The sequence below is a fragment of the Hyperolius riggenbachi genome, chromosome 3 (assembly GCF_040937935.1).
Source record: "Hyperolius riggenbachi isolate aHypRig1 chromosome 3, aHypRig1.pri, whole genome shotgun sequence".
In the NCBI taxonomy this organism is placed as follows: Eukaryota; Metazoa; Chordata; class Amphibia; order Anura; family Hyperoliidae; genus Hyperolius; species Hyperolius riggenbachi.
This window is the reverse complement of record NC_090648.1, coordinates 378766012-378793801: the sequence shown is the minus strand read 5'-3', so window position 1 is coordinate 378793801 and position 27790 is coordinate 378766012. Positions and strand designations below refer to the sequence as shown.

The window sequence follows — 27790 nt, the reverse complement described above, 5'->3', positions numbered from 1 at the left end:
GTGTAGGAATTTAATTGATCATCCACTATTTTGTGACGGGAGGCTTGAAGCAAAATCCTCTCAATCTCTCGTATGTCCGGTAGGGGGTCACAGGGTAACAAATGGTAGGTGTTGCTGTCTTCAAGTTGTCTGTAGGCTTCTGCCACATAGTCTGTTGTGTTCATCACCACCACTGCTCCCCCTTTGTCCGCTGGTTTGATAGTTATATCTTGGTTAAGTTCCAACTCTCGAATAGCCTGTCGTTCATCTGGAGTGAGATTGTGTCTCACATGTAGGCCAGGGTTTCCCTCCCTAAATAATCTGTCTACCTCTGTAGTGACATTATTGATATAGTTGTCGATGATCTGACATGATGGGGGGTTGAAAGTACTTTTTGTACGAAGAGTGGAATTACCCAATGTTAGGACTGTGTCGTCCTGCGACTCTGTAGATGGAACAAATCGTGGCAAACTGAAAAAGTGTTTGAGTTTAATGCGTCTAAAGAACCTCTGTAGTTCTATGTCTAGTTGTAATCGATCAGGCCAGTGAGTGGGGGCAAAGGACAGTCCCTTATTAAGAACTTGATGTTGTGAGGTGCTCAATATGGTTGAAGAGATATTCACCACAATATTATTGGATTCTATTTCCTGGGTTTCTGTTTCTGACGCAGCCTTTCCTTTATGTTTCCTGTGGCGTCCACCACGCCGCTTTCGTCTTGGCTGGATATGTCTGTAGAATCTTCTGGTGTGCTGGGTGGTAAAAAATCAGAGGAACCATTCCCTGATGGAGGTTGGTTTGGAGGTGCAGATGGACGTGGGCCTCCTTTTGGTCGTCCAGCAGGTATTTTTGGACGTTGTGGACGTTTGTATGGCTGCTGCCACACATAAACATAGCCAGACGAATAATCTGCGGCGTCCCGCTGGAATTTATGACGTTTGGTGATCTCTATTTGGTGAGTAATGCTGCGACGAAATTCATTGAACTCTGTTTGTATCTTAATGAATTCCTCTTCTGTAACCAGTTCCTGAAGTTTGGAAATCATCTCTTCCAATTGTTTGGTCAGTTTGGGTACTTCGCTTTGTATACGATTAATAGTGAGAACCATGGAGTCAAAAGCAGCCTTATTCCAAATAAGGGACCACGTGTGGCAGAATGTGGGATCTGTAGGGAACATAATTGGACTGACATGGGACCTTATGCCCCTAGGTATTCTTCCCACCCTTAGGTACTCTCCCAGAGTGGCCGCATGTAGTTCCAGCGAGATCCGGGTTTTTTCTGTGCGTTCAATCTGCCTGCGAAGTGTCCGCACATCAGTAGCACCAAGGAAGGCGACCTCAGAATTCACAGAAGATACTGCTTATTATTACATAGATTTTGGCCATTATTACATAGATTTAGTTTTCCATCAGGTCCGCTTGGCGCTTCAGGATCTGTGATTGGCCAATTTGGCCTTGTCTCATTGATTGGCTTATACCATGGTGACTATATATACATGTGTGTGTTGTAATGTTTATATTGTCCAGACTGTTACAAGCTTGAGAAAGGGCATCGCCCCGAAACGTCGCACTATGTGTGACAGTCTTCATTGATGATTATTCAAAATAAAAGAGCATATCTACAGACGGTGCCGGCTTCTCTCTTCTACTGAATGTCCCGGATGGTTACCGGATTGCCAAGGCACGTCTCATATCAATTAAGAAGGTGTGCCTCCTCTTCACTCCAATACTTATCCACCTCGTGGAGTGCACCCTTCTACCACTTTCCACCATGGAACAGGTGGACATCAGCAGGCTCACCTTCTCATTCTCACCTGAGGACACGGCACGAGCAGTATCTTCTGTGAATTCTGAGGTCGCCTTCCTTGGTGCTACTGATGTGCGGACGCTTCGCAGGCAGATTGAACGCACAGAAAAAACCCGGATCTCGCTGGAACTACATGCGGCCACTCTGGGAGAGTACCTAAGGGTGGGAAGAATACCTAGGGGCATAAGGTCCCATGTCAGTCCAATTATGTTCCCTACAGATCCCACATTCTGCCACACGTGGTCCCTTATTTGGAATAAGGCTGCTTTTGACTCCATGGTTCTCACTATTAATCGTATACAAAGCGAAGTACCCAAACTGACCAAACAATTGGAAGAGATGATTTCCAAACTTCAGGAACTGGTTACAGAAGAGGAATTCATTAAGATACAAACAGAGTTCAATGAATTTCGTCGCAGCATTACTCACCAAATAGAGATCACCAAACGTCATAAATTCCAGCGGGACGCCGCAGATTATTCGTCTGGCTATGTTTATGTGTGGCAGCAGCCATACAAACGTCCACAACGTCCAAAAATACCTGCTGGACGACCAAAAGGAGGCCCACGTCCATCTGCACCTCCAAACCAACCTCCATCAGGGAATGGTTCCTCTGATTTTTTACCACCCAGCACACCAGAAGATTCTACAGACATATCCAGCCAAGACGAAAGCGGCGTGGTGGACGCCACAGGAAACATAAAGGAAAGGCTGCGTCAGAAACAGAAACCCAGGAAATAGAATCCAATAATATTGTGGTGAATATCTCTTCAACCATATTGAGCACCTCACAACATCAAGTTCTTAATAAGGGACTGTCCTTTGCCCCCACTCACTGGCCTGATCGATTACAACTAGACATAGAACTACAGAGGTTCTTTAGACGCATTAAACTCAAACACTTTTTCAGTTTGCCACGATTTGTTCCATCTACAGAGTCGCAGGACGACACAGTCCTAACATTGGGTAATTCCACTCTTCGTACAAAAAGTACTTTCAACCCCCCATCATGTCAGATCATCGACAACTATATCAATAATGTCACTACAGAGGTAGACAGATTATTTAGGGAGGGAAACCCTGGCCTACATGTGAGACACAATCTCACTCCAGATGAACGACAGGCTATTCGAGAGTTGGAACTTAACCAAGATATAACTATCAAACCAGCGGACAAAGGGGGAGCAGTGGTGGTGATGAACACAACAGACTATGTGGCAGAAGCCTACAGACAACTTGAAGACAGCAACACCTACCATTTGTTACCCTGTGACCCCCTACCGGACATACGAGAGATTGAGAGGATTTTGCTTCAAGCCTCCCGTCACAAAATAGTGGATGATCAATTAATTAAATTCCTACACATGGAACATCCTAGGACACCAGTCCTCTATTTATGTCCTAAAATTCACAAGTCCCTACAATGCCCTCCGGGTCGCCCCATAGTGTCAGGGATAGACTCAATATTATCCCCTCTGGCTAAGTATCTGGACTACATTTTGAGTCCTTATGTAGTGGCACAAAAATCCTACCTTAGAGATACTGGCATGTTTTTAGAGGTCATCTCCCAGTTGCATGATATTCCAGTAGACAGTTATCTTGTGACTATGGATGTTGAGAGCCTCTACACCTCCATCCCACATGATGGGGGTGTGGAGGCTGTCCGACATACCTTATTTATCGCGTCTGATTTTACAGATCTTCAAATTCAATTTTTGACTGACTTGTTATGTATTGTTTTGAAACAAAACTATTTTTCCTTTCAGGATAAATTTTTCTTACAGGTACGAGGCACGGCGATGGGGTCGAACGTGGCCCCGTCCTACGCAAATATATATATGGGTGTATACGAGGAAAGCTTTGTGTACACCAATTTAATGTTTCAGAAATATGCCAAAATTTGGCTAAGGTATATTGATGATATATTTTGCGTGTGGGCGGGGCCACGTTCGACCCTGGATGAATTTGTTACTTCGTTACATCAGCAGTGTGAGGCAATACGCCTTACCATACATAGTGACACTCATCACGTTAGCTTTTTGGACACAATGGTGTCTTATAAGGAGGGACAACTATATACAGATTTATATGTAAAACCTACAGACCGTAATGCGGTCTTGCTTTTCGATAGTTTTCATCCTATCCAAACTAAGCGTGCCATCCCTAAAAGTCAATTTATGCGCATTGGCCGCATAGTGAGTGAGGACGGGGCACGGGAGTCCCGTCTTAATGAAATGACTCAAAAGTTTTTGTCACGCCATTATCCCCATGATGTGGTGACTGGTGCACGCAGAGAGGTTGGGGTGCCCTCTGGTTGTCAGAGGCGGAGGAGGAGTGTGGGCAATAGACTGCCATTTGTGTCTCAGTTTAATGTTTGGAGTGAATCCATTGGTAGAATATTAAAAAAAACACTGGAGTACCTTGTCACGCTCCTTCCCCTCCATTTATGAATTTCAAAATCCTCCGTTACTTTCATACAAACGGGCTCCTACTCTGCGTGACAGGCTTGTACATGCAGAAATGAGAACTCTAGTTAGACCTCCAGATGGACACCCTCGCAGGGGTACCTTCCCCTGCCTCAATTGCGTGCACTGCCACTCCATCATCAGATCACCATACTTTGTTCACCCACATTCAGGTAAACAATACACAATTAAGGGATGTTATAATTGTGATTCACAATATGTAGTGTATCTATTGAAATGTCCATGTGGACTAATATATGTGGGTCAAACCACTTCAAAATTCAAAGTTAGACTTTCAGCTCACAAATCGGCTATCCGTAATAAACTTATAGACCAGGCAGTCCCTGCACACTTTGTGAAACATGGACACCATGTCAACCAACTCAGGTGTCAAATTATTGAAGGTGTTCCACCTATCAAGAGAGGGGGCAGTAGGGTAAAAAGGCTGCTCTATAGGGAGGCCTTTTGGATCAGGACCCTTGACTGTCTTGATCCGAGAGGCCTCAATAGGGAATATGACCTGTTGCCACTCTTATAGTATAACAGTATCCTTGGATGTGTAGCTGGTTCCTATAACATACGTTTTTATAACATACTTATTTATCCACTCTTACAGCGTTCAGCATGTATTGTTATTAAGGTTTATCATAATCTTTAATTTTTTCATTTGATTGGTTTTCTTTTTTCCTGCTATGCTGCTCGTGCCTGTCACTATGTATGCCAGCTAACTATTCCCCGCTGGAGTCTGTTGCATGGCGTCTGGTTGCCATGGTAGCGCGGAGGGGGCGGCCACAGCGGGGTGACGTGGTGTCAATGGGACAGCGTGCGTATCATGGCACGTCTGTTCCTGCGCTCCACTGCCTCCCCGAAGTGTGGCCAATCGGTACGCCTGTTGGTCACGTGGGGCCGTCCCTCTGCCGCGCACCAATGCGGTGGCTTCGCCTACCTCCGTGGGCGTGGTCAGGCCGCAGATGGCGATTGGCGTCCGTGCGCTGATGTCCGTGGAGAGGAGATGGCGGCATACATGGCGGTGAGTTAGCTCTATTCCCCTATTGGCCATTATTACATAGATTTAGTTTTCCATCAGGTCCGCTTGGCGCTTCAGGATCTGTGATTGGCCAATTTGGCCTTGTCTCATTGATTGGCTTATACCATGGTGACTATATATACATGTGTGTGTTGTAATGTTTATATTGTCCAGACTGTTACAAGCTTGAGAAAGGGCATCGCCCCGAAACGTCGCACTATGTGTGACAGTCTTCATTGATGATTATTCAAAATAAAAGAGCATATCTACAGACGGTGCCGGCTTCTCTCTTCTACTGAATGTCCCGGATGGTTACCGGATTGCCAAGGCACGTCTCATATCAATTAAGAAGGCGTGCCTCCTCTTCACTCCAATAATTAGAACAAAAGTATAGGCTATTTGCAGGTAGTAGCTTATATATTTATTATTTGGACGACATAGTTTAGAATGTGCTGTTATGTTAGTCTCCACGCATAATTATATCTTGAGTAATTAGATTGTGCCAACTATGTGTGCTTGGAGTGGAAAGCTTAGAGTGGTAGCCTAAGAATAGGCAGGATTTTGAAGAGTAGTAGGGTGTAGTGAGGTAAGGTAGGATAAGATAAATAGAATATGCCCTGGTCCTATTTATCAATCGTTCAGCCCTGGTTATCTAAGACTGATGTGAGGAGTGTTGATACCCAAAGTTGTAAGAACCAGGGCTGCATCAATTGTACTTGGCTTGATAATATGACCAGGGAAATAGGAGTTATAGAAGTTATTGAGACTAGCAGGAGAACAAGAAAAATTGCTCCCAGCATAAGTGTGATTTGATTAAACCAACACTTACCTTTTTAAGTGGGAAAAGTGTTCAGTGAATATGTACTAGTACATACACTGTGTGGGGGGTGTAGAAGACACCCAGTATCTGCAATAACTAGTCACATCCGTGTGGGACCAGTCAGTAGATAAAGTGTTGAAAGTGATAAGGCGGTTGGAAAACCGCATCCTCTGCTTTATAAAGTGCTAAATTCGTTGAAACCAGCCATTCTATGAGTTGTTACGATTTGAGAATGGGACAGAGCAAGAGCAACAAGGCCACCCTAAAAAGAGTGAGGGTAAATCCACTTGGTTTGATATAGGGGCGTCCGTGCATGCAACCCCCCAGGTCCACAGGGCTAGAAATGTTAGTACGTCCTGAGAAAATATTATGTTGCTGGTCCTGAGGTAACGCACGAACGGGCGCCCAGCATCGCAATGACCATTTCGGGGTCAGTCTGTATAATTGATCACCCAACTAATCTCATCAGTTCTGTTGAGACCCATAACCCCAATATTTGGGGTTATACAACAATATAGACAAAGATTTACATACACTATACTTATATAACTGAGGTTGATAATAACATTAATAAAGGAGGTGCATGTAGAAGACCCGGAGGGAACAGGAAGAGAGCCACACAATCGACCCCTATGGGATAGGGTCAGGGATATAATAAATTGAGATGCTATGAGTGTGTGATAAGAGAGAAATCTCTGTGTATGGCCAACACCTGTCCCATCAAGGTCACTACCCATTAAAGCAATATCATATGCAGAGTGCGTTTTCCTTCATGTCATTATATCCACTTGGGATAGGGCTGTACAATAGGTAATAATGATACACATCCTCATTTCAACCTTTTAGGATTATGCATTATAGGAGGAGACCACTTAGTATACATATAATAAACAGGGAAAAAAGGTTAACATCAGCGTGCCCCCGTGCGACAAACCTCACCTGTAAATATTAACATCTAATCTAAAAACGTAGAGGGATGCCACAGGGGGGTACCTTTACATGGTCATGTCAAGCGTTTAAGGACATCAACAGGGAAGTAGAGATTCTCAATATACCGACAGTAACCACTGTTCCAAATAGAGATTTTATAAGATAAGTGGCACCGGAGGTGTTTGACCATAAACTTGTGATGTGGGTGCCAATAGTACCATTAAACTTGGTAGCAACATAACCTGTCGGGGATGAAGCATTGAAGCGATCGTAGTTCCAGCGAAGAAAGAGATAGCCCTACTTAAGCGCCATTTCAAGTTGGGGTTAGGCACTGGGGTTGAGGTCAAATATGTATAGATGATCACAATGAAAAGTTCCCAGCGATCACGAAGGTAGATGAGAGGCTTTGCATAATAAACTAGGAAGATTAGAGAGGGTATACTTAGTCTTCGCCTGAAGAGTCCTGATCCGGGCGGTCAAGGATAGGTCTTTTGTTAGTTTCCTCGGCATTGCTGCTGGCAGATCTGTGCCTGATGCGGCTAACATTCCCCTGGTTGCGGCGGGACCCTTTAGAGGAAGCTCCATCCGGGCGGGGAAACATTGGAGCAGTCTCCCAATTCGGAATTTCTATGTGGTCTAGGCCCAGATCGTCGCAGAATTCGGAGAGGCCCGCAGGAGATCTTAAGGCGACCACTTTGCCGTCTTGAAGTACTGTTAAAGCAAATGGGAAGCGCCATCTGTAGGAAAAGCCTTTATCCTTTAGGGCTTTAAGGAGTGGTTTCAGAATTCTACGCTTATTAAGAGTTATAAGTGATAGGTCCTGGAATAGCTGCACAGGAGTGGAGTTAAATAGGATCTCGTCCTGTGTTCTAGCAGCTCGCATTATGTTTTCTTTTGTTTGGAATGACTCTAGACAACATATAATGTCCCTTGGAAGGTCGGAATCACCACCTCGTGGTCTGAGAGCCCTGTGCGCTCTAACGAAGGAGATTTGTGAGTCAGCCTCCTGTTGTAAAAGGTTGTTAAAGATGGCGGCCAGGGCCTGGGGAATCTGCTCTGTACTCACAGTTTCAGGTACTCCTTTGACACGAATGTTACAGCGTCTGCCCCTGTTGTCCAGGTCCTCTAGATGTCTAGCATGTTCCGCCAGTCTGGTGTCATGCTGTACCGAGGTCCGCTGTATTTTATCAATACGAGTGTCCCTTCTTTTCCCCTCTGTCTCTACCACCGTGAGTCTGTTGCTGAATCCCGCCATGTCTGTGCGCATATCCGCTATAGCGTCTTGGAATGTACGCTTTATATCTTCTGCCATGGCGTGCATGTCCGCAAGTGTAGGGGATCTGTGTAGTTGGTCTGATCTCTTACTACTTACACTTGCCGTGGACTCAGGAGAGGAAGGTTGCGAGGCTGTGTTTCCGCCTACCGGCGCCATCTTTGCGGCCTGCGTGGTCTGTTTCTGCGAGCGAAAGATCTCCGGGACCGTTTTGCCAGACGGTGCGGGAGTGGTTCCCATGTCAGGTATGGTGCCTTGTTGCTTTCTTGTAGCTCGGGCGCTCATTTTGGATCGGCTGGGCAGCGGGTAAAGGAGGCTTTAGCAGAGGATAAGCGGGAGCTCCGGGTTCAAGCAGCCATCACAGTTGCGTGCCAAGCCGCGCCCCCACTGGGCTCATTTTTGAGCCCAGATTACAATCCAACAGCTTGCAGGGTTCATTTTTTGCATTAGGAGGTGAGGCATTTGTGTCTGTTTTCCCACATTTACCGTATTGTGGTGAGTTGCTGTGTTCAGCTTTTTTAGATGTTTTTATTGTGTTTGTACAGAGTGTTTAACCACTTGCCGACCGCACGCTTATACCGTGCGTCGGCAAAGTGGCAGCTGCAGGACCAGCGACGCAGTACTGCGTCGCCAGCTGCAGGCTGATTAATCAGGAAGCAGCCGCTCGCGCGAGCGGCTGCTTCCTGTCAAATCACGGCGGGGGGCTCCGTGAATAGCCTGCGGGCCGCCGATGGCTCGCAGGCTACATGTAAACACAAGCGGAAATAATCCGCTTTGTTTACATTGTACGGCGCTGCTGCGCAGCAGCGCCGTAAGGCAGATCGTCGATCCCCGGCCAATCAGCGGCCGGGGATCGCCGCCATGTGACAGGGGACGTCCTGTCACTGGCTGCACAGGACGGATAGCGTCCTGTGCAGCCCGGATCACCGGGGAGGGGACAGGTAGGAGAGGGAGGGGGGAATTTCGCCGCGGAGGGGGGCTTTGAGGTGCCCCCATCGCCCCCCCTCCCGCAACACCCAGCAGGCAGGAGCGATCAGACCCCCCCCAACACATCATCCCCCTAATGGGGAAAAAAGGGGGGCGATCTGATCGCTCTGCCTGCTACCTGATCTGTGCTGGGGGCTGCAGAGCCCACCCAGCACAGATCACAACAAACAGCGCTGGTCCTTAAGGGGGGGTAAAGGGTGGGTCCTCAAGGGGTTAATAAAGCATTGTTATACTTTCAACGGTGGTGCAGCTCTTTTTCTCAGGAATCCTTTTCTCCTTTTCACACTTTACAATTATCCTGAGGCTTGCACGCCCAACTTACTGAGGAGTGCGGGTTGCTTTCTCAACTACCAACACTGGAACACCCCAGATGGATTGTTCTTGGAGATTTCAATACATGGGTGGATAACTCCTCTTCACAATTTGGAATAGAGCTACCTCGTGCCTTATATGAACTGGGCTTTTTCCAATCAATCAGCTCTGCTACTCACAGGAAAGGTCACACTCTGGACCTTATATTCCATACTGGGCTGTCAATAGCCAATGTGGAAATTAATCCTGTTGCCTGGTCAGACCATCACACTATCCACTCCTGCCTCTCAATACCAGTTGTCAAACACCAGTTCAAGAATCAAATAAAATATTGCCGCTTAAAAGGGCTAACACCTCAACATATCCGAGATAACCTTAGCTTTGATGAATTGACTGACTCCAGCTTGGACCCTGATACTCTGGTGTTTAAATACAACAAATGTGTGTCCTCCACCTTTGAGACCATTGCTCCTTTGTGCACCAAATATCTTACTCACACCATCATGCACGGTGGTTTGATAACTCTATAAAAGAGCTGAAAAGACAAGGCCGAAAACTTGAGAGACTGTGGAGCAAATCTCAGTCCCCAGAAGACAAACATGCCTTAATCCTCCACTTGAAGAACTACCAAAAGGTAATCGAGGGAAAAAAAATCATCCTTTCTATCACAAGAGATTGCAAATGCAGTTAACAAACCAGCCCAACTGTTCTGCACCGTGGAAAAACTCTGCAACCCGGCATGTCAAAAACTTAATATCAAGTCTTCAAAGGACTTCTGTGACCAATTTGCCCATTTCTTCACAGACAAAGTCTCCGCTATAAGGTCCGCCATCCAACTTACAGCATCTGAGCCTAATATAGCGCCGAAGACCATTAGAAGAGACAACATAACACCTTGGTCAAACTTCAAAGAAATTGATGAAGTCACATCCAGCTACAGACCTGTCTCTAACCTTCCCTTTCTGGGTAAGCTAATTGAAAAAGCTGTATACCTCCAGCTAGAAGCCAAAATCCTACAAAACAACAGTTATGACCCATTCCAGTCTGGCTTCAGCAAACACCAAAGCACTGAAACTGCCCTCATCCAAATATGCAACCACCTGCTCATGGCAAGAGACAGAGCAGAGTGCTCGATCCTCATACTGCTAGACCTTTCTGCAGCCTTTGATACAGTTGATCATGACATCTTGATAAACAGGCTGCAGGAATACTGCGGTATTGAGGGCATCGTTCTTCAGTGGTTCCAATCCTTGAGTGGCAGAACCCAAAAAGTGTCTATGGGGCCCTTCCTGTCCATCCCTGTACCACTTAAGTATGGGGTGCCCCAGGGCTCAATCCTCTCTCACCTGCTTTTCACGATTTACATGTTACATGCTTGGTAAACTAATCAAAAAACATGGCCTGACATACCACTGCTATGCGGACGACGCCCAACTATATTTTTCCTTCAAGCCTGGTGTGACAGACCCAACTCTTAACTATAAACGCCTGCTTACGTGAACTACAGCAATGGATGAATGACAACTGGCTGAAACTGAAAGCAGACAAAACTGAAGTCCTTCTGATCGGAGGGCAGCGCATGACAAAACAACTTAACTTGCAGTCTTCACCACTGGGAATAGGAGGCACGGATCTAAGCAGCTCTGATCATGTGCGTAGCCTGGGAGTTCTAATTGATGGGGATTTAAACTTCAGAACTCACATCTCTGCTGTGGTGAAATTATCCTATTTTCACCTTAAGAACATCGCAAAAATCAAGCACCTCATCCCCCAAGAAGATCTACCAACTTTAGTTCATGCCTTCATTATTTCCCGACTGGACTACTGCAATGCTCTCTACACTGGCCTTCCAAAAAAGGTCTTATACCACCTACAGCTGATACAGAATACTGCTGCCAGACTGCTAACCAACCAACCCCGTCACTGCCACATAACGCCAGTCCTGCACTCCCTTCACTGGCTTCCTATAGAATGGAGGGTCCTATTCAAGATTGGCCTAATGACATTTAAATCCCTGAATAATCTGGGCCCTGGATACATGAAAGATATGTTGCAGCTGCGTAGCAATCCCTGCATTCTCAGATCCACAGGTTCTAATACTCTAGTCATACCCAGCGTCCACCTGGAAACTTTCGGTCTCAGAGCCTTCTGTCATGCTGCTCCTACATTATGGAACTCCTTACCCCAGCAGATCAGGACAGCTCCATCCCTGGACGTGTTTAAATCCAGACTGAAACCCCACCTGTTCAGTTTGGCATTTGCAGAAATATAACTTTTATTGTGTGAATACTTCATCCTACTACCAACTACTGAATCTGAGAGAGCCTAAGCGCTTTGAGTCCTATGGGAGAAAAGCGCTATAGAAATGTTATTGTATTGTATATTATTGTAATTTGATCTCTCCCCTGTGTCACATGACAGCCATGGCAGAGATGGCATATAAGCTCATTTGAAAGCCCAGGATGTTAACAATATGTCTGCTTCCATGAATCAGGAAGTAGACACACTGCAGATTTGTTGTAGGATTTGTATCAGCTGTAACAAAGAAATGTTTTTTTGTTTAAAGGTTTTTATTATGCTATTGCTTATCTTTTAGAGCAGAGAGGACGTTCTGAGTTCAGGTTCGCTTTAAACTGACTACTTTACATTGTGTGAAAGTATCAGATCTTCCACTTTGCCTCACTTTTGTGAGATACTGTATAAGTTTATTAGATGTAACTTGAAGCACTTGCCTGTATAGAAACCAGGGGGATGATGTATGCAGCACCTCCCCCTTCCCCATCCCCATCTCTAGACATTTCACTTATTGCAAGGAGGTTTTGGCATAACCTTTGTTTTTAATACCCTGCTTTAATTACAAGCTTTATTAGAGGTTACATTTTAGATGCCGATATGGCTTGTAATCCATTTACTAAATTAACGTGTACCTGGGACTTCCTCCAGTCCCCTTCAGGCTGATCGCTCCCTTGTAGTCCTGCCAGACTGCCTTGATCCTCTGCTAGGTGACCTGGTAAATTTGCCGGTCAGCATACGCAGTCCAGCAGCACACACTCCCCCGTAGCACTCCCGCAGCCGGCAGCATTCTGTGCCTGGGCAGTAGTACTGCTCAGGCGCAATCCGCTCGTGTCCACGGCAGAGCGGTGGGGGGGACGTGCGCAGCTGAGCATGACTTCCGAGATGTACCGGGTCGTCCAGCGGGAGATTGGACTGGGAGACAGCAATTTAGCAATTGGTCTGAAGTGAAATTTGTATATAAATGTCTTGCATGTCTGCTGGAAATCTGTTTTGTATTGGTCTCTCAGCTGATTATTGTGTTTTGTAGTTACAGGAACTGTTCAGGTGAGACGGCAGGTGCTGCGGCTCTTGCACGGGTCACTGAGTGTAGTGGTGACGTGGCTGCGCAGGATCCCATTACATCGTGTTTTAGTGGCGCTCTTCCTGATGGCTGTTATAATACTGCGTCTGGATCCAGGTGAGAAACTGATGAGAACCACAGGAGGCTCAACATAGATGATGCAGAACATGATTCATTTTCTCAGTCCTTGTAGAATTTGTTGTTCGTTTGTCTTTGGCTGGTTACAATCATGTGAATATGTCTCACATTTTCCTCTTTCACCTACACAGGAAACAGAAGTGATACATAATCACATGATTGCGGATCGTGAATTGGAGACTTAGTGTCCATGTGGGGTACTAACCTTGGGAGGGGGAAGGCTCGGGATCCTAGAGAGGCATCCACTGGGCTCCGACGGAATAAGCTGAACCTGATCAGTCTATGCTACTGCTCACATGGGAGCTGCCTGCGCAGTAGCACAAACCCGATTGGGCTCTGCTTTATCCGCCGGACCCACAGCAGGTGCATCCTACTGCACAGACTTAGTGCGGCCCACATTCGGGGTCCCATTGCTGGATCGGCCTGGCTAAGGAGAACGGGGGAAGCCTCTCTAGGATCTAGAGTCTTCTACCTCTCGAGGTAAGTATCAAAAAACTGGTTTGATTATGGACTTGTATGCCAAACCAATCGATCCCTCACCAATCAGAATTCGATCGCTTAGTGATAAATTCCATCACCACACTGCAAACTTAATTTCAGCAGATTTCATCTGAAATCACAGGAGCATCAATTGATTTACCTACAATCCTATTTATTTTGCTTCCTTTATTTACTGCAAACTAGCTGAAGCTACACTTCAGGCTAACAGTGAGTGCTTGTGCAGTGGCTGCTGACATGGGAAGAGTTGAGCACAGAAGTATATAACGCATTACAGTAATCCATACAGGTTTAATGGTCCTGTTTTGCATTGAGAGGGGAGGGGTGCCATGTTCACAGATCATTTCTTGTTCAGAAAGCATGGAAAATAGTTCAGCCTTTGAAAATGTATTCTCCATATTCTAGATAAAGCAGCATTGTAAGACATGAGGCGTGGTGGAAGAGGGTGGCTTTGAATGGTGGGTGGCTGAAATTTTTATTGTATGAACTGGGGCATTGTTCTTCATTCAAGTGCATTATCATTATCCGTAACATTAACAAGGTTCTACTTGTCTTTCAGCATCTCCGATGTCCCAAGGTCCCATAAATCATCTACTTCTCCTCCTGCGACATATTGCCACCAGCCTGTCTAGGAATCCCTCTGTTTGAATTTCCCAAGGACTCTCCCAGTTTATTCTACTACAAACTGTAAAACTACTGATTACTGTGTACAAAACAAAATGCTTCCCCTTTACATTTTTGGATGCTTTTATGGACCATGTAAATGGGTTCATTTCATTCTTTGTGCCATAAAAACACCACAGATTTGCCTGAACCTGTTTCTGAAATACTGCTGCATTTGGGAAAGAGCTGCACAGCACCTTCGCTCATCATAGAGCCGGATGTACTGTGAAAAATCACTGATGCTTGTCAAACTGTTTTAGGGGGGCGGTGGGCGGTTGCAAGTATGGCATTTTCTTTCTTTTTTTTTTTTTTCGGCTGTAAGACTGATATGAAATCTGAGTCATGAAAAAGGAAGTTTGCAACAAAGACTTTTGAAACAGATATTTTTTTTTTTTTTGTAACGGGTCCCTTTAATTATTGCAGGACTGCCATGAATGCGAGGTGAGTCGCTTGGCCAAAGGAGAATAAGGTTGGTGAGATTTGCCCTGATTCACCCATCGGCAGTTTTACCGTTAATAGTGCCAGGGGAGCAACGCCCGTCAACCTTTTAGCGCCTCACGCGTTGCTGGGATAATGTGCATGTTGCTATGGTAATGCACGTTACCATAGCAACATTCGTGGTGCCAATAGGTCAACGGGTGGTGCTCCCCTGGTGGTAATTTGCCATGCGCTACCTATCCACCGTAATATTACCGCACTTTGGTGAATCGGGACCTGGTGTTCTGGGCTGCTTGTTATTAGAATTTATATGATGAGGGCATACTCCTAATCATAGACTTCTGTTTTATACAAGGGGACCATTATTTGCTTTTTAATTTTAAATGTGTTAATTTATGAAAACCTGATTCCTGCAAAATGTAACTGAATTTATGTAATTAATGGGAAGTTCCACCTATAAATGATATTTCAGTTGTGAGTGGTCACTGGGGTGTTGGATGCTTTTAAAGAGACTCTGAAGCCAATCTAAAATTTCATTTTTACCTTCTATTTATGTTAAGCAGAATCAGTAGACCTAAAACGCCACATTCCCGCGGTAGAACAAGGGGTTTAGACCCCCCAAATCCTCGGGGCAAATTTTAGGCAACGCTTCCTGTAAGAGGCAGAGCTTAGCGCTGTAGCTCTGCTACTACTGTAGTCAATCTGCGCCGATCGCCGCCTCTCCATGCCCCTTTCAGTTACCCTTCACAGAGAGGGGCGGGGAGAGGCGGAGATCCGCGGGAAGATTGACGTTCATAGAGGCAGAGCTACAGCTCAAAGCTCTGCCTCTCGGGGCAGCAAAATCCACGACTTTGAAAGTCGTGGATGTTTGCCCCGGGATTTGGGAAGTCTGAACCCCTCGTTCTGCCGTGGGAATGCAGCATTTTAGGCCTACTAATACTGCTTAACATAAATAGAAGGTAGAAAGGAGATTTTAGATTGGCTTAAGAGTGTCTTTAAGACTTTTAATATATATCCATTAACAAAATTGTCTGTGTCACCTCCTCTCTCACAATGGTAAGATTTCCCTGAAGTCATTTCAGTGTTACCTTTACAAAGCAATGTAAGGCCAGAAACCCACTAGGAGCGCTTTTCTGAGCGCTTTGTGATTTGAAAAGCTCTTGCTTATGTAATGCTATGTATGTGATCCCACTTGAGCGATGTGATTTTATAAAAATTCACCGTAGCATTGCCTTAAGCTGGCCATACACGATACAATAAAATGATCTGATTTTACGGCAATTCGATAAATATGATTCCAAAAAAATCGAAAGCTTTTTCATTTTAAATCGATCCGGAATGCTGGAAATTTTTATAAAGATTGTATGGTGTGTGTTAGATTGTCAATTCATTAATATACGCACCCTAGCAATTTTCTCTGAGTTTACAATAATTTTTATCATTCTTGGGGAAAAACTGAACGTGTCTGGTACATTGGTCATATTTTTTAAATGTTACAATCGGTCAGAAAATTTGATTGCAATTCTTGTATAGAGATGGCTCGAACCTCCAATTTTAGGTTTGCGAACCTCGAACGCGGACTTCTGCGAAAAGTTCAGTTCGCGCAAACTTTTCGAACCGCTATAGACTTCAAAGGGGAGGCGAACTTTGAAAACTAGAAACATTTATGCTGGCCACAAAAGTGATGGAAAAGATGTTTCAAGGGGTCTAACATCTGAGTTTTTGCATGGCGGAGTGGGATACACGCCAAAAGTCCCGGGGAAAAATCTGGATTTGACGCACAGCAGCGTTTTAAGGGCAGAAACCACATTGCATGCTAAATTGGAGGCCTAATATGCTTTAAAACATCTTGCATGTGTATACATCAATCAGGTAGTGGAATTAGTGCACACTATGGCGAGCGTGCAGGCCATGGCGGTTTTCAAGCCCATATGGTAGCTCAATGACAGAACAGTGACTGTCCAGCTGGTCGAATTTGGTCTGTCCCCCGAACCCCCCCCCCCGGGACACTCATATAGCCGTCGTTCATTGCTTTATTGTGATACACAAGCCCCTTCACCACAGCAAGGTAACGATCACGAAGGGGAATTGACACATGTACATGCCTTTTGTTTTGTTGTTGCAGCTGCAGTGCAGCCAGAAAAATTAGGCAGGCATGTACACGCACCAGAAAAATTATTATAGCGGCCGCTGCTAGCAATGGCTTAAAAATTCAGGAATCTGTCTGGAGTCCTGGACCCTGTTGGTGGTGGCGGATAAGGCAGTCAAGTGGCCTGCAGGCAGAGATGCTGTGTAGGTAACGACTTAGGCTAGGTTTCCACTTGTGCGTTTTGTGTCAGTTTTTCTGCTCAGAAAATTTGCATAGATTTTAAAACTAATGTTAGTCAATGCAGCCGTTTCCACTCTATGCGAATTTTCGTACGCGTTCGTACGCGTGAAAAAATCTGAGGTCCTGTATAATTTTTTCGGACATCGCGTACGATTCGCGTACAATGCTTTGTATAGGCAATGCGAATTTTCGTGTTACTTGTCCGAAAATTCGCATTAGATCCATGGTTACAGGAAGTTGTCAGCAGTCATGACTAAGCTGTTACTAAGCAGATTATGCATATGTAACTAATGCGAATTTTCGCGTACGAAAATTCGCATAAAAACGCGTACAAATTTACATGCGAATTTTCACCAATCAGAAAAATCTTATACGATTTTTTGCAGGCGAAAATGTAACGCTACAGTGGAAACGTAGCCTTAGTCTTGGGGCAGGTAGTCACAGGGCGTGCAGGCAGAGATGCTATGTGTGAGGATTGACTTAGTCTTCGGGCAGGCCTGACCATGCTTTGCAGACCACGTGGTCAGATGGACCCTTGACCCAACGCTGTGTGCCAGAGATGACACCACTTGCCTTTCAACATCACAGTACAGTTTGGATATCACCTTTTTTGAGAAATAATTGCGGCCTGGTATCTTCCACTGCGGTGTGTGGCTTTCCTTTTGTGCTGCTTTTCCTCAGGTGGTCATCCCATTTCAGTTTGTGCTTTGTCATCATGTGTCTTCGTAAGGAAGTCGTCCCTACACGGGTCTTGGTCTTTCCACGCAGTGATTGGTATTACAAATATGCAGCTGTCACACACACAGGTACCGTGAACAGGTGCAGTGACTGGTGGTATATAACACTGCGTGCGCTCACATAGGTAGTTGCACTGAACAGGTAGGGGTATGCAGTGATTGGTATTACAAATGTGCAGCTGTCACACACAGGTACCATGAACAGGTGCAGTGACTGACTGGTATATAATATAACACTGCTTGCGGTCATGTAGGTAGGTGCACTACTGAACTGGTATGCAGGGATTGGTATTACAAATGTTCAGCTGTCTCACACACAGGTAGTCACTGAATGTGCTGGGCCTGGCAGTGGCACAGTAGGAATTACCAAGGGGCCAAGGTCCAGCAGCTGTGACTGACTGACAGGGCTGTATATGCAACACCAAGTTTCTGTGGGACATACACACACACAAAAAAAATAGATCGCAAGAACAACATTAGCTCTCAAAAGAGCTGTTGAGGATGAGGAGTGCTTTTTAGCAATAAGTATCAGCAAGGAGCAAGCTAACAAGCCTAACACAAGAGCCTAACTAAGCTTTCCCTATGTCAGCAGGTTCTCTCCCTTCTCTAATTACTGCAGCCACACGAGTGCGTGAAAAGGCTGACGCTGCCTGCGTTTTATTAGGGGGGGGGGCCTCCAGGAGGGAGTGTAGCCTGATTCGCTACCCTGTGTCTGCTGACTGTGATGTAGAGGATCAAAGTTGACCCTAACGATGTAGTATAAGGTGCCGTCCTCCCATCACCCTGGTCACCCGAACCCTGTGAACCCCAGCACCACCACCATCTTAAGGTTTGATGTAACACTTGTGAATGATGTTTCTGTAACAATTATGGCATGAAGATGATGAATTAAAAGCAGTATATGTGAACAGTGCCCGGTCTGCCTTTGAGTACAGTGAACTCGCATATAGTTCGCGATTCACCGCGAACGCGAACCACCGAAGTTCGCCGTCGAACCTTTCGGGCCATCTCTATTCTTGAATTGAACAGATATTTAAAACAATTGTATGGTGTGTGGCCCTTTTAAGGAAGAGCTTTTTCCAATCGCTAGCGCTTAGAAAAGGGTGCTAGTGGGGTTGAGCTCTAATAGTTGTACAGTAGTTCCTCTCCACTTTCACTAGGGTGAGATTTTGTTCCATTAATTTATTTGCCCCACCCACAAAGGCGAGATATTTAGTGATGGAAATTCCGGCTCTTCTTTTGACTCGACTTTCCTTTAAAGAGCCGGCTCTTATGGCTCTTCATTTAATAGTACTGAATGCCTATATTATACACAGATCCGGAGGAAAAGCCCAGGTCCCGTCTCCATGCCAACTCCAGTCTGCTTCTCTGCGTGAGGCAATTCCTCTAGCTGCTGCTGCTGCTCTGTTCTGCCCCCATCCACCCCTACAAGCTACACGAGTAGGACTGCATCTCCCAGCATGCCTCAGCACCCTTTATTGCAGGGCCCCCAACCGCCCCGTTTTCGGCAGGACGGTCCCGATTTCGGGGGGCCATCCCGCTGTCCCGCGCTGCCCCCCCCCCCCCCCAGGTCCCGGACGCTGGGGAGAGAGGGCAAAAAAGATCAAGGCACCAGCCCGGGATGCGGCATGGATGGCCGCCGCCATTACACTTCTCCCGCCCTCCCTCCTAATATGCCCCCCAGTGGTCCCTTCCCCTTGCAGAGTAAAATGAGCAGCGGAGCGGGCAGTAAGTCTTACCACTGCCTTTTTTCGCTGCGTACCGGGATCTCCTCTGATCTTCCTGCTTCCTGTGACGTCGCAGGAAGCGAGAAGATCAGAGGAGATCCCGGTACGCGGCGGATAGGCAGTGGTAAGACTTACTGCCCGCTCCACTGCTCATTTTACTCTGCGGGGGGAAGGGGACACTGGGGGGCATATTAGGAAGGAGGGAGAAGTGTAATGGCGGCGGCCATCCATGCCACATCCCGGGCTGGTGCCTCGATCTTTTTCACCCTCTCTCTCTCTGCTCACCCATGGCCACCCTCACCCTCCTCTTCACCCACTGGCACCCTCACTCCCTTTTGGGAGTAAATAACATTGTTATTTTACAAAAAAAAACTTTTTTTGTGTGGGGTGAGCGTGACTAGGGGGTTGGGGGTGTGGCCAGGGGTGTGGCCTAATTGTCCCGTTTTCTCCCATTAAAATGTTGGGAGGTATGTTTATTGCAGAGCTGAGTGGGGTGGCTGAAGCTTCGGCTCTGCTAGCTATGGCCCTACGGGTATTGACTCTTGTCGTTCGCATCAAAACATCGGCTCTTAGAGCTGGCTCTTTCGCTAAGGACCCATCACTAGAGAAATTCCTGCAGTGTTTTCTTTCACAATGGTGAGATTTCTCTCCAGTAGAATGTGCCTGCTTCCCTCACACAATGGTGAGAGTTCCCTGCAGTAGCTTGTGCCTACTTCTCTCACACAATGGTTGCACTTCCCTGCAGTAGCTTGTGTCTACTTCTCTCACACAATGGTTGCACTTCCCTGCAGTAGCTTGTACCACCTTCTCTTACACAATGGTAGCACTTCCCTGCAGTAGCTTGTTCATGCTTCCTTTTACATGAAGGTAAGATTTCCCTGCAGTAGCTTGTGGTTACTTCCCTCACACAATGGTAAGAGTTCCCTGCAGTAGCTTGTGCCTGCTTTCATCACATAATTGGACCATGCCTTGTAAGGGTTTTTTCGCCTTCCTCTGGATCAACAGGGATATGTGAGGGAGCAGGCTGGTGTTGTACTTTATACTGGTTGAACTCGATGGACGTATGTCTTTTTTCAACCAAAATAACTATGTAACTATGATAGTAAAAATTCCCTGCAGTAGCTTGTGCCTGCTTCCCTCATACAGTGGTAAGATTTCCCTGCAACAGCTTACATCTGCTTTTTTCACACAGTGGTGAGATATAATTTCCCTCTAGTAGCTTGTGCCTGCTTCCCTCACACAGTATTGATATTTTCCCATAGTTGTTTGTACCTGCTTCCCTCCAATGGCGGTGGTGTTGTTCCCTGGCAGCTGATTACCAACTACAATTTTACTCTCGTTAAACCTGAAGGTATGTATGATTACCATCCTAATCCTATGACTGCAGTCCAAGGAAAATGAATGCAAAACTTTATTGCTTCAAGGCAATTATTACTTTTACACTACCTTCAGACTACTGCAGGGTTGTGTGACCAGCATTGTCACTTCCTGAAGGGGATAAGGATTGGGTTCACACTGCACGGCTAATCAGACTGTTTCCTGTAACGGAGGCCAATGGACGGAAATGTTGATAGAACCAATGTTGTCCTCGTCTGTAGGATCCATCCAGACATGTCCATTTTTTCAATTAGTAATGGTCATGTCTAGTAGAACGCATGGAGAAGCATGAGATTTGTTAGATCAGCTGATAGATTTGCAAAGCTCTGATTTGCTGTGATCATATCCTGCTTTAGCACATGCTCATGACTAGGGCTGATCGGAACAGCTGAATTCCGATTTCGTCGAAATTCTGTGTACCGCATGCGAAAACCAAATTTCTTGTTCCGAATTTTCGTGTTCCGAGTGCATTTCTATTAAAGCCAATAGTGCCAACTTTTGCGATTAATTGTAAAGCCCCTGTACATGCTATCATCACCAAATTTGGCATGTATATTAAGCAGATGAGTAGGAACATGGTAAAAAAAAATTGTGAAAAGACCTTATAGTTTTTGAGCAACTCAATTTCAAAGTTTCATAGGAAAAATGTTTTTTAAACTGTGTAAAATGACACTGCTGCAGTGCAGGTTACTGCATTCCGAGTTCTGTATACATATTGTATATAGTTCATGAAAACAGACAGCGTGGGGTCCTCCCTTCCAAGCCTCCTAAACTCCTTGTCTCCCATGCAGGCTCGGATAGCCAAAATGCGGAGTCCCGGCCACGTGGGGCTTCGCACCCTGAGATATACCAGCCTGCATGGTCCATGGTATGGGGGGGGGGCTCTGGAGGAGAGGGGAGGTCAACCTCCCCCTTCCCCTAGAGCCCTTGTTCAATCCATGGACAAGGGGCTCTTCCCCACCTCCGGTGCCCCAGGAGGAGGTGGGGGCCGCCGACGTCCTGGGGGGTTCATGGTGCCATCCAGGGTTCCCCTTTAACAAGCAGACCCCAGAAGCCGCCCCCTCCCCAGGAGAAATGAGTATAGGGGTACATGGTACCCCTTACCCATTTCAGCAGAGTTAAAAAAAGAAATAAAAACATGACAACGAAAAAAGTCCTTTATTGTTCTAAATTAACCAGGGATACTTACCTTGCGAAAATTCCACGCCAGTATCCTTAGGAGTGGTCCCACGCCAGTATCCTCTTAGGACATCTTACCACCCTCCCACACCGACGAACTCCCGCCACTGAATGGTCACAGTCAGCCTCTGCATCTGTATAGCAGATGCTATGAACATGAAAATGTTGCCTTTGAAACAAGAAATTTTGGCAAACAGTGATGCGATCAAAATGGCCACTGGGAAATCCCGGAACGCTGGAGGCCAAACTGGAGTGGCGAAACCAGCCATTTTTCACATAGATGGTGGGTCCAGGTGACCAGAGCAGGAGGTGCCCTGGTCCCCTGGACCTACCTATTTATGTGAAATAACGCTCGATCTGACACTCTGAGGTGGCCTCCGCGGAACGGGGATTCACCAGCAGCCATTTTGTTTATGACACTGTTTGCCGAAAATTCTTGTTTTTAGCAAACAATTTTCATGTTTCTAGCTTATGCAATACAGATTGCAGAGGCTGTCTATAGACCTTCAGCCCCGGGAGTTGGGCGGGTGCGTGGGACCACTCCTGAGGCTACTGGCGTGGGACTACTGAGGATACTGGCTTGGGATTATTGCAAGGTAAGTATCCCTGGTTAAACCAGAGCAATAAAGGACTTTTTTCGTTGTGTTTTTTTTTTGTTGTTTTTTTTACTCTCTGCTGAAATGGGTAAGCGGTACCGTGTACCCCTATACTCATTTCTCCTGGGGAGGGGGCACCTTCCGGAGTCTGCTTGTTAAAGGGGACCCCCGGATGGCACCATGAACCCCCTAGGACGTCGGCGGCCCCCCACCTCCTCCTGGGGCACCGGAGGTGGGGAAGAGCCACTTGTCCATGGATTGGACAAGGGCTCTGGGGGAGAGGGGGATGTTGGCTGCCCCTCTCCTCCAGAGCCTCCCCATACCATGGACCATGCGGGCTGGTATAGCTCAGGGTGCGACTCCCCACGTGGCCAGGACTCCGCATTCTGGCTATCCCAGCCTGCATGGGGGACAAGGGGTTAAGGAGGCTTGGGAGGGGGGACCCCACGCTGTCTGTTTTCATGAAATGTATACAATATGTATACAAAACTTGAAATGCAGTAACCTGTACTGCAGCAGTGTCATTTTACAGTTTAAAAAAACATTTTTCCTATGAAACTTTAAAATCGTTTATTTCAAAAACTATAAGGTCTTTTCACAATTTTTTTTTACCATGTTCCTACTCATCTGCTTAATATACATGCCAAATTTGGTGATGATAGCATTTAAGGGAGCTTCACAATTTAACCACGGGATTTAGCACTATTGACTTCAATGTAAACACGAATTCGGTATTCGGAATTGCTGAATTTTCGAGTTTCGAGTGCATACTCGGAACTGCCAAATTCCGATGGCAAACTCGAAATTCGGAATCAGAGAGCTCAGCCCTAATCATGACTAGCATATCTATTACCTGACCAAACTGACCACATGCTTCTCCATGCATTTCCTTAGACCAGACCATCACTTTTTTCAATGTATCTGTCTCCATGGCAGTAGCAGAACACTTTGTCCCATTCTGCATGATTTTTTCAGACACAACATTGAAAATGGACATGTCCACTATGGTTTCCCTTGCTGTCTAGTGGACACCAACAGTTGCCAAGACAAAAGTGGACTGGCACAGCATATTGTACATTGGATCCACTGTGACCACCAACATTTTCAACCCAGCCTAGTGTGGAACTAGCTTTACACCCCATTATTCAATGCTGCAACACTTAACACAGCTTCCCTGTACTTGCTGCATATATTAGTATTCACTGTATCCTTCGTTCCTACACTATACGCAGCCAGTACCACCTCCCTGAATTCCCCATCTCAAAGTAGACTTGTCTGGCAACCATAGGTTTAGAGGAATATAACAAGAAAAGCAGGTTAGGCAAAACTGTGTCACCTATACACTCTAGGGGCCCATAACAGATGTAGTTTATTTCATGCTAAATTAAATGCAGGGCATTCATTTTAGCAACAGGATATGTGGTGACTAGTTCTGCTTTAAAGCCATACATCACACAACATAGTAATACCTGCTTTGGAGTTGATCTCTATGTTACTTAATTGCCTTGTGCAGCTTCTTGCTCAGATACTACAATGTGACTATTTGTGCTGGAAACTTATTTTTAAAGTCCTTGTTTTAATTTTGTGTCATGAATAAAGTACTTTTGCATATTTTTTTTTCTGTGAATTATGGATGTAGCTGTACATGTCCACCAGATTAGAGAAATGGTCACAGGCTTCTGCCCTTATTCTGTTGTCCTCCATCTTTCTTTATAGAAAGAAGCATTGCTAAGTTGCAACTGAGATATTCAATACTTGAAGTGAGAAGAATATGAAATGTTCCATGTCTGATTTTCCATTAATTCAAACTACTGCTGTCCAGGCTGTGATGCAGATCCTCTACCTTCAAAGTCCCTTCCCCAGAACCAATATGCAGGTCAGATGTTTTGGCTCCTGTCGCTGAATGCTTGTTCTGGATGTGGCTCACACTACTGACACCCAACAATAAGCATTGCTTTCAAGTGAATTGTCTATTTTTAAAGGGAATAAACATTGACAACTTATGTCATTCTTACTTTAGGTTCCACTAAAAGGATCAACATAGCTGGTGTTGCCATTAGTAACCTTAATAATTTTGGCGTGGTATGTATCAAATATAGCGGCGACCCAGACAACATGAAGAGCTTGTGATTGGTTGCAGATACTGTTTTCCAGCGTTTTAGTTGGAGAAAAAGAATACAGGAAAATCCCAGCGCAGTCTCTAGTTAGCCTACTTCAGTTGTGCTGGGTATGCTAGTTATTGCTAGAGAAATATCAGTTGATCGCAGGCTATTGTATGTCGTGGTACTGAAAAAGTACCTAGCTTCAATACCCAGCTTCCTTAGCATCCATATTGTCAGTGATCCCTTGCAGGTGCCTAATCTCCAATCCTTACTACATGTTGTAGCAGTGACATAATGGTGACAGTCTTATGGGATTAAAGCTCCTGAGCAATACTAAAGGTATTACACATGCGTACCTTCACATAAACCACGTTGATACTCAACTGGCATTTTAAGGGCCGCAGCTTTATTCATAATCATTATCCATTCAAATGTACAATCACAAAATTCACCATTCATGTACAATATCAGCATCCAAGCTAAAGCATCCCATCCTAGCCCTCTTTAAATGCATATATAGAGTTTTAACCACTTACTGTGAAGGACCCTTTTCTAAATAGATGGTAAAAACTTTTTTCCTCCATATGCAGATCACGTCCCCTTGTTTGTTGTACAATCCAATGTCCTTTCTATAGTGTGGTGCACAAAACTATATCCCATACTCCAGATGTGGCTTCACGTCTGATTTATACAGAGGGAGTAGTATGCTAGCATCTCGAGATTTTATTTAGCATTTTATAATGGATGAACTTGGTGAAAATGTATTTTTTTCATTCCCCCCCCCCCCCCCTTTTTTTTTTTTTTTTTTTGCAAAGAGAATACATTAATTACCCCCAAAAGCCTAATTTGTTCTAAAAAAAAAAAAAAAATAGATGTGTTAAGTAATAACGTTATTGGAAAATAAATGGGAGGAGTGCTGAAATGTTAAAATTCCTCTTCCATCCTAAGTGAAAATAATTTGTGGGATGAAATGGTTAAATGTGTTTTACAAACAAAAGATCGTTAATATTTCCCTGTGGTCAGCCTTTGATACAGGATGTAAACATGAAGGACCTCTTGTAAACCGGACACGACCTTCGCTTGTAAACACCCTCGAAGGTCAGTGCAAGGACTCAATAACTTGCCTAAAAAGCCACACACAAGACAAACGCAAAAGCCAATTTAAATAAGTATCTCTTGTGATTGTTCTGAAAAATGTTATAAAGAGTGTGAAATATGTTAGCAAAGAGAAGGTGAATGGCCAGCTTTTTATAACCAGAGGCCCTTATCAACTTTGTGCACCAAGAAGACTTTCGATTGATCCCTTCACCCCCTCAGTTTAAAGAGAAGAGCTAGGACCAAAAGAGATGTCAAGTTATGCAAGTGGGATGATTGTATACCTTCCATCACCGACTATTTTGCACATACACTTGAATAGGCTTTTTCCCCACACGGCAGGTAACAAGGATTGCCTTATTCAACCTGCCATTTTGGGAGCGTGATATCCAATAAGTGTTTAGGGACTTGTGTTGATAGTGCATCCACCAGTGATACCAACTCCCGTAAACAGTCCTACTGGAAATGAGACAAGGCATCAGCCAAACCTTATCTGCCCTTCAATTTAATATTATAGCACAGGCGCTGCAAAAGGAATTGACAGACAAGGTTTACAATCATGGAAGAATTTGACGGTCTCTTACTAACTTCTGTTATTAAAGCTATATTGTTTGAGTGACCGATCACTGATTTGTTTGCTAAAGAGGTTCCCCACACCACTGCAGATACATTCAGAAAAGAAGTCTAGGAATGCCAATTTTTTTCTACCAGTCTACCAGTGATGATGTCCAGTAGTGATGACACCAGTAACCTCCTACAGAATGGCCCAAAACAATGCTACTTGCTGTGTCAGTGACCAACTGGAGGCCATAATTCAGAGACCGCTCCTCCATCCATCGCATCCTGCTGTTATATTCTTTTAAGACTGAAGCTAAATACTCACCTGACAATGCAGGAAGATGGATCCCAGTGACACCTCCACCAACCCTCTCCCCCCCCCCCCCCCCCGCACGATGAGTGTTCCCCGATTTATCAGCCAGCCTGCAAGTACACGTGACATCACACCACTAACGCGAATGGGAAGTCAAGGCAATCGCAGTACTTTGCACGGAGTTATCAGTGATCTTAAGGATCAGATCCACCATGACGGTTGTTATCGCTGCACATCGCCAAAAGTCCTTTGCATGCATAATTGCGCGCCTGGTCTCAAGATCGCGGAAACGGATGCTTGTCACTCAAAATAACAGTTTGTTGGAAAAATCATCATAGAAATTGCTTAGTGGTTACAGGCTTTAAAGGTGCTGTCTTTGATGTGGGAGTCAAGCCTTTGACTAGGGTTTGAATCCCGACTCAAGCCAGTACGTAAAACAGTAACAAGTCTTTGGGCAAGACGCCCTAATGCTCCTGGTCACCCATGGAAAATGCCCTAATTGACTTGCAACTCAGAAACACTTTGGCCGTTATTCAATTAACTTTAAAATAACTTTTCAACCCTTTGCAATTGGAAAGTATATTCACTCAGTTTACCCTTGTACTACATTTATTTTGTAAGATTGTATAAAAATAATTGTATTAATAGTGGGTACCATTAGGCATCAGATAGGGGAGGTTAGTGTTTGGTATCAGAGGATAGATTAACATTAGGCAGAGGGGAGTAGGTGTGATTAGAGTAACAGTTTCGATTTCGTCGAATGTCAGTGTTCTGCAGGAAAATTTCAAATTTCGTGTTCCGAAGGCATTTTCTATTCAATTCAATGACGCCAAATTCGACGGTTAATAGCAAAGCCATGTATGTTACAGAGAACAGTGGGAACGTAAAAAAAGGTAGTTTTTGAGAAAATAGATTTTAACGTTTCATAGGAAAAAATGTTTTAACTGTAAAATGACATTTTGCTGTAGTACACTGTACTGCATTCTGAGTTTCATATACATTTCATGAAAATACAGCATGGGTCTCTCCCCCCCCCCCCCCCCCCCAAGCCTCTTTAACCCCTTGTCATCCATGCAGGCTGGCATAGTC

At 45.2% G+C, this 27790-nt stretch overlaps 1 protein-coding gene across 4 annotated transcripts in view; it reads left to right on the top strand.

Annotated features, from left to right (window-relative positions):
• The window catches only part of PEX26 (peroxisomal biogenesis factor 26), a 69167-nt gene extending 48335 nt beyond the window's left edge, over positions 1-20832 (top strand). The window contains exons 5-7 of one of the 4 annotated variants that reach the window (XR_011030494.1): positions 12919-13068; positions 14147-14691; positions 20744-20832. Coding sequence is in view for 2 of the 4 variants with exons in the window: in XM_068277301.1 (XP_068133402.1) it covers positions 12919-13068; positions 14147-14235 (239 nt within the window). In the remaining 2 variants the exon portion in view is untranslated. Of the gene's footprint in view, positions 1-12918; positions 13069-14146; positions 14720-20743 lie in introns of those variants that run through there. The other 3 variants (XR_011030493.1, XM_068277301.1, XM_068277303.1) reach the window with 3 other exon arrangements.
• The last annotated feature ends 6958 nt before the right edge of the window (positions 20833-27790 follow it).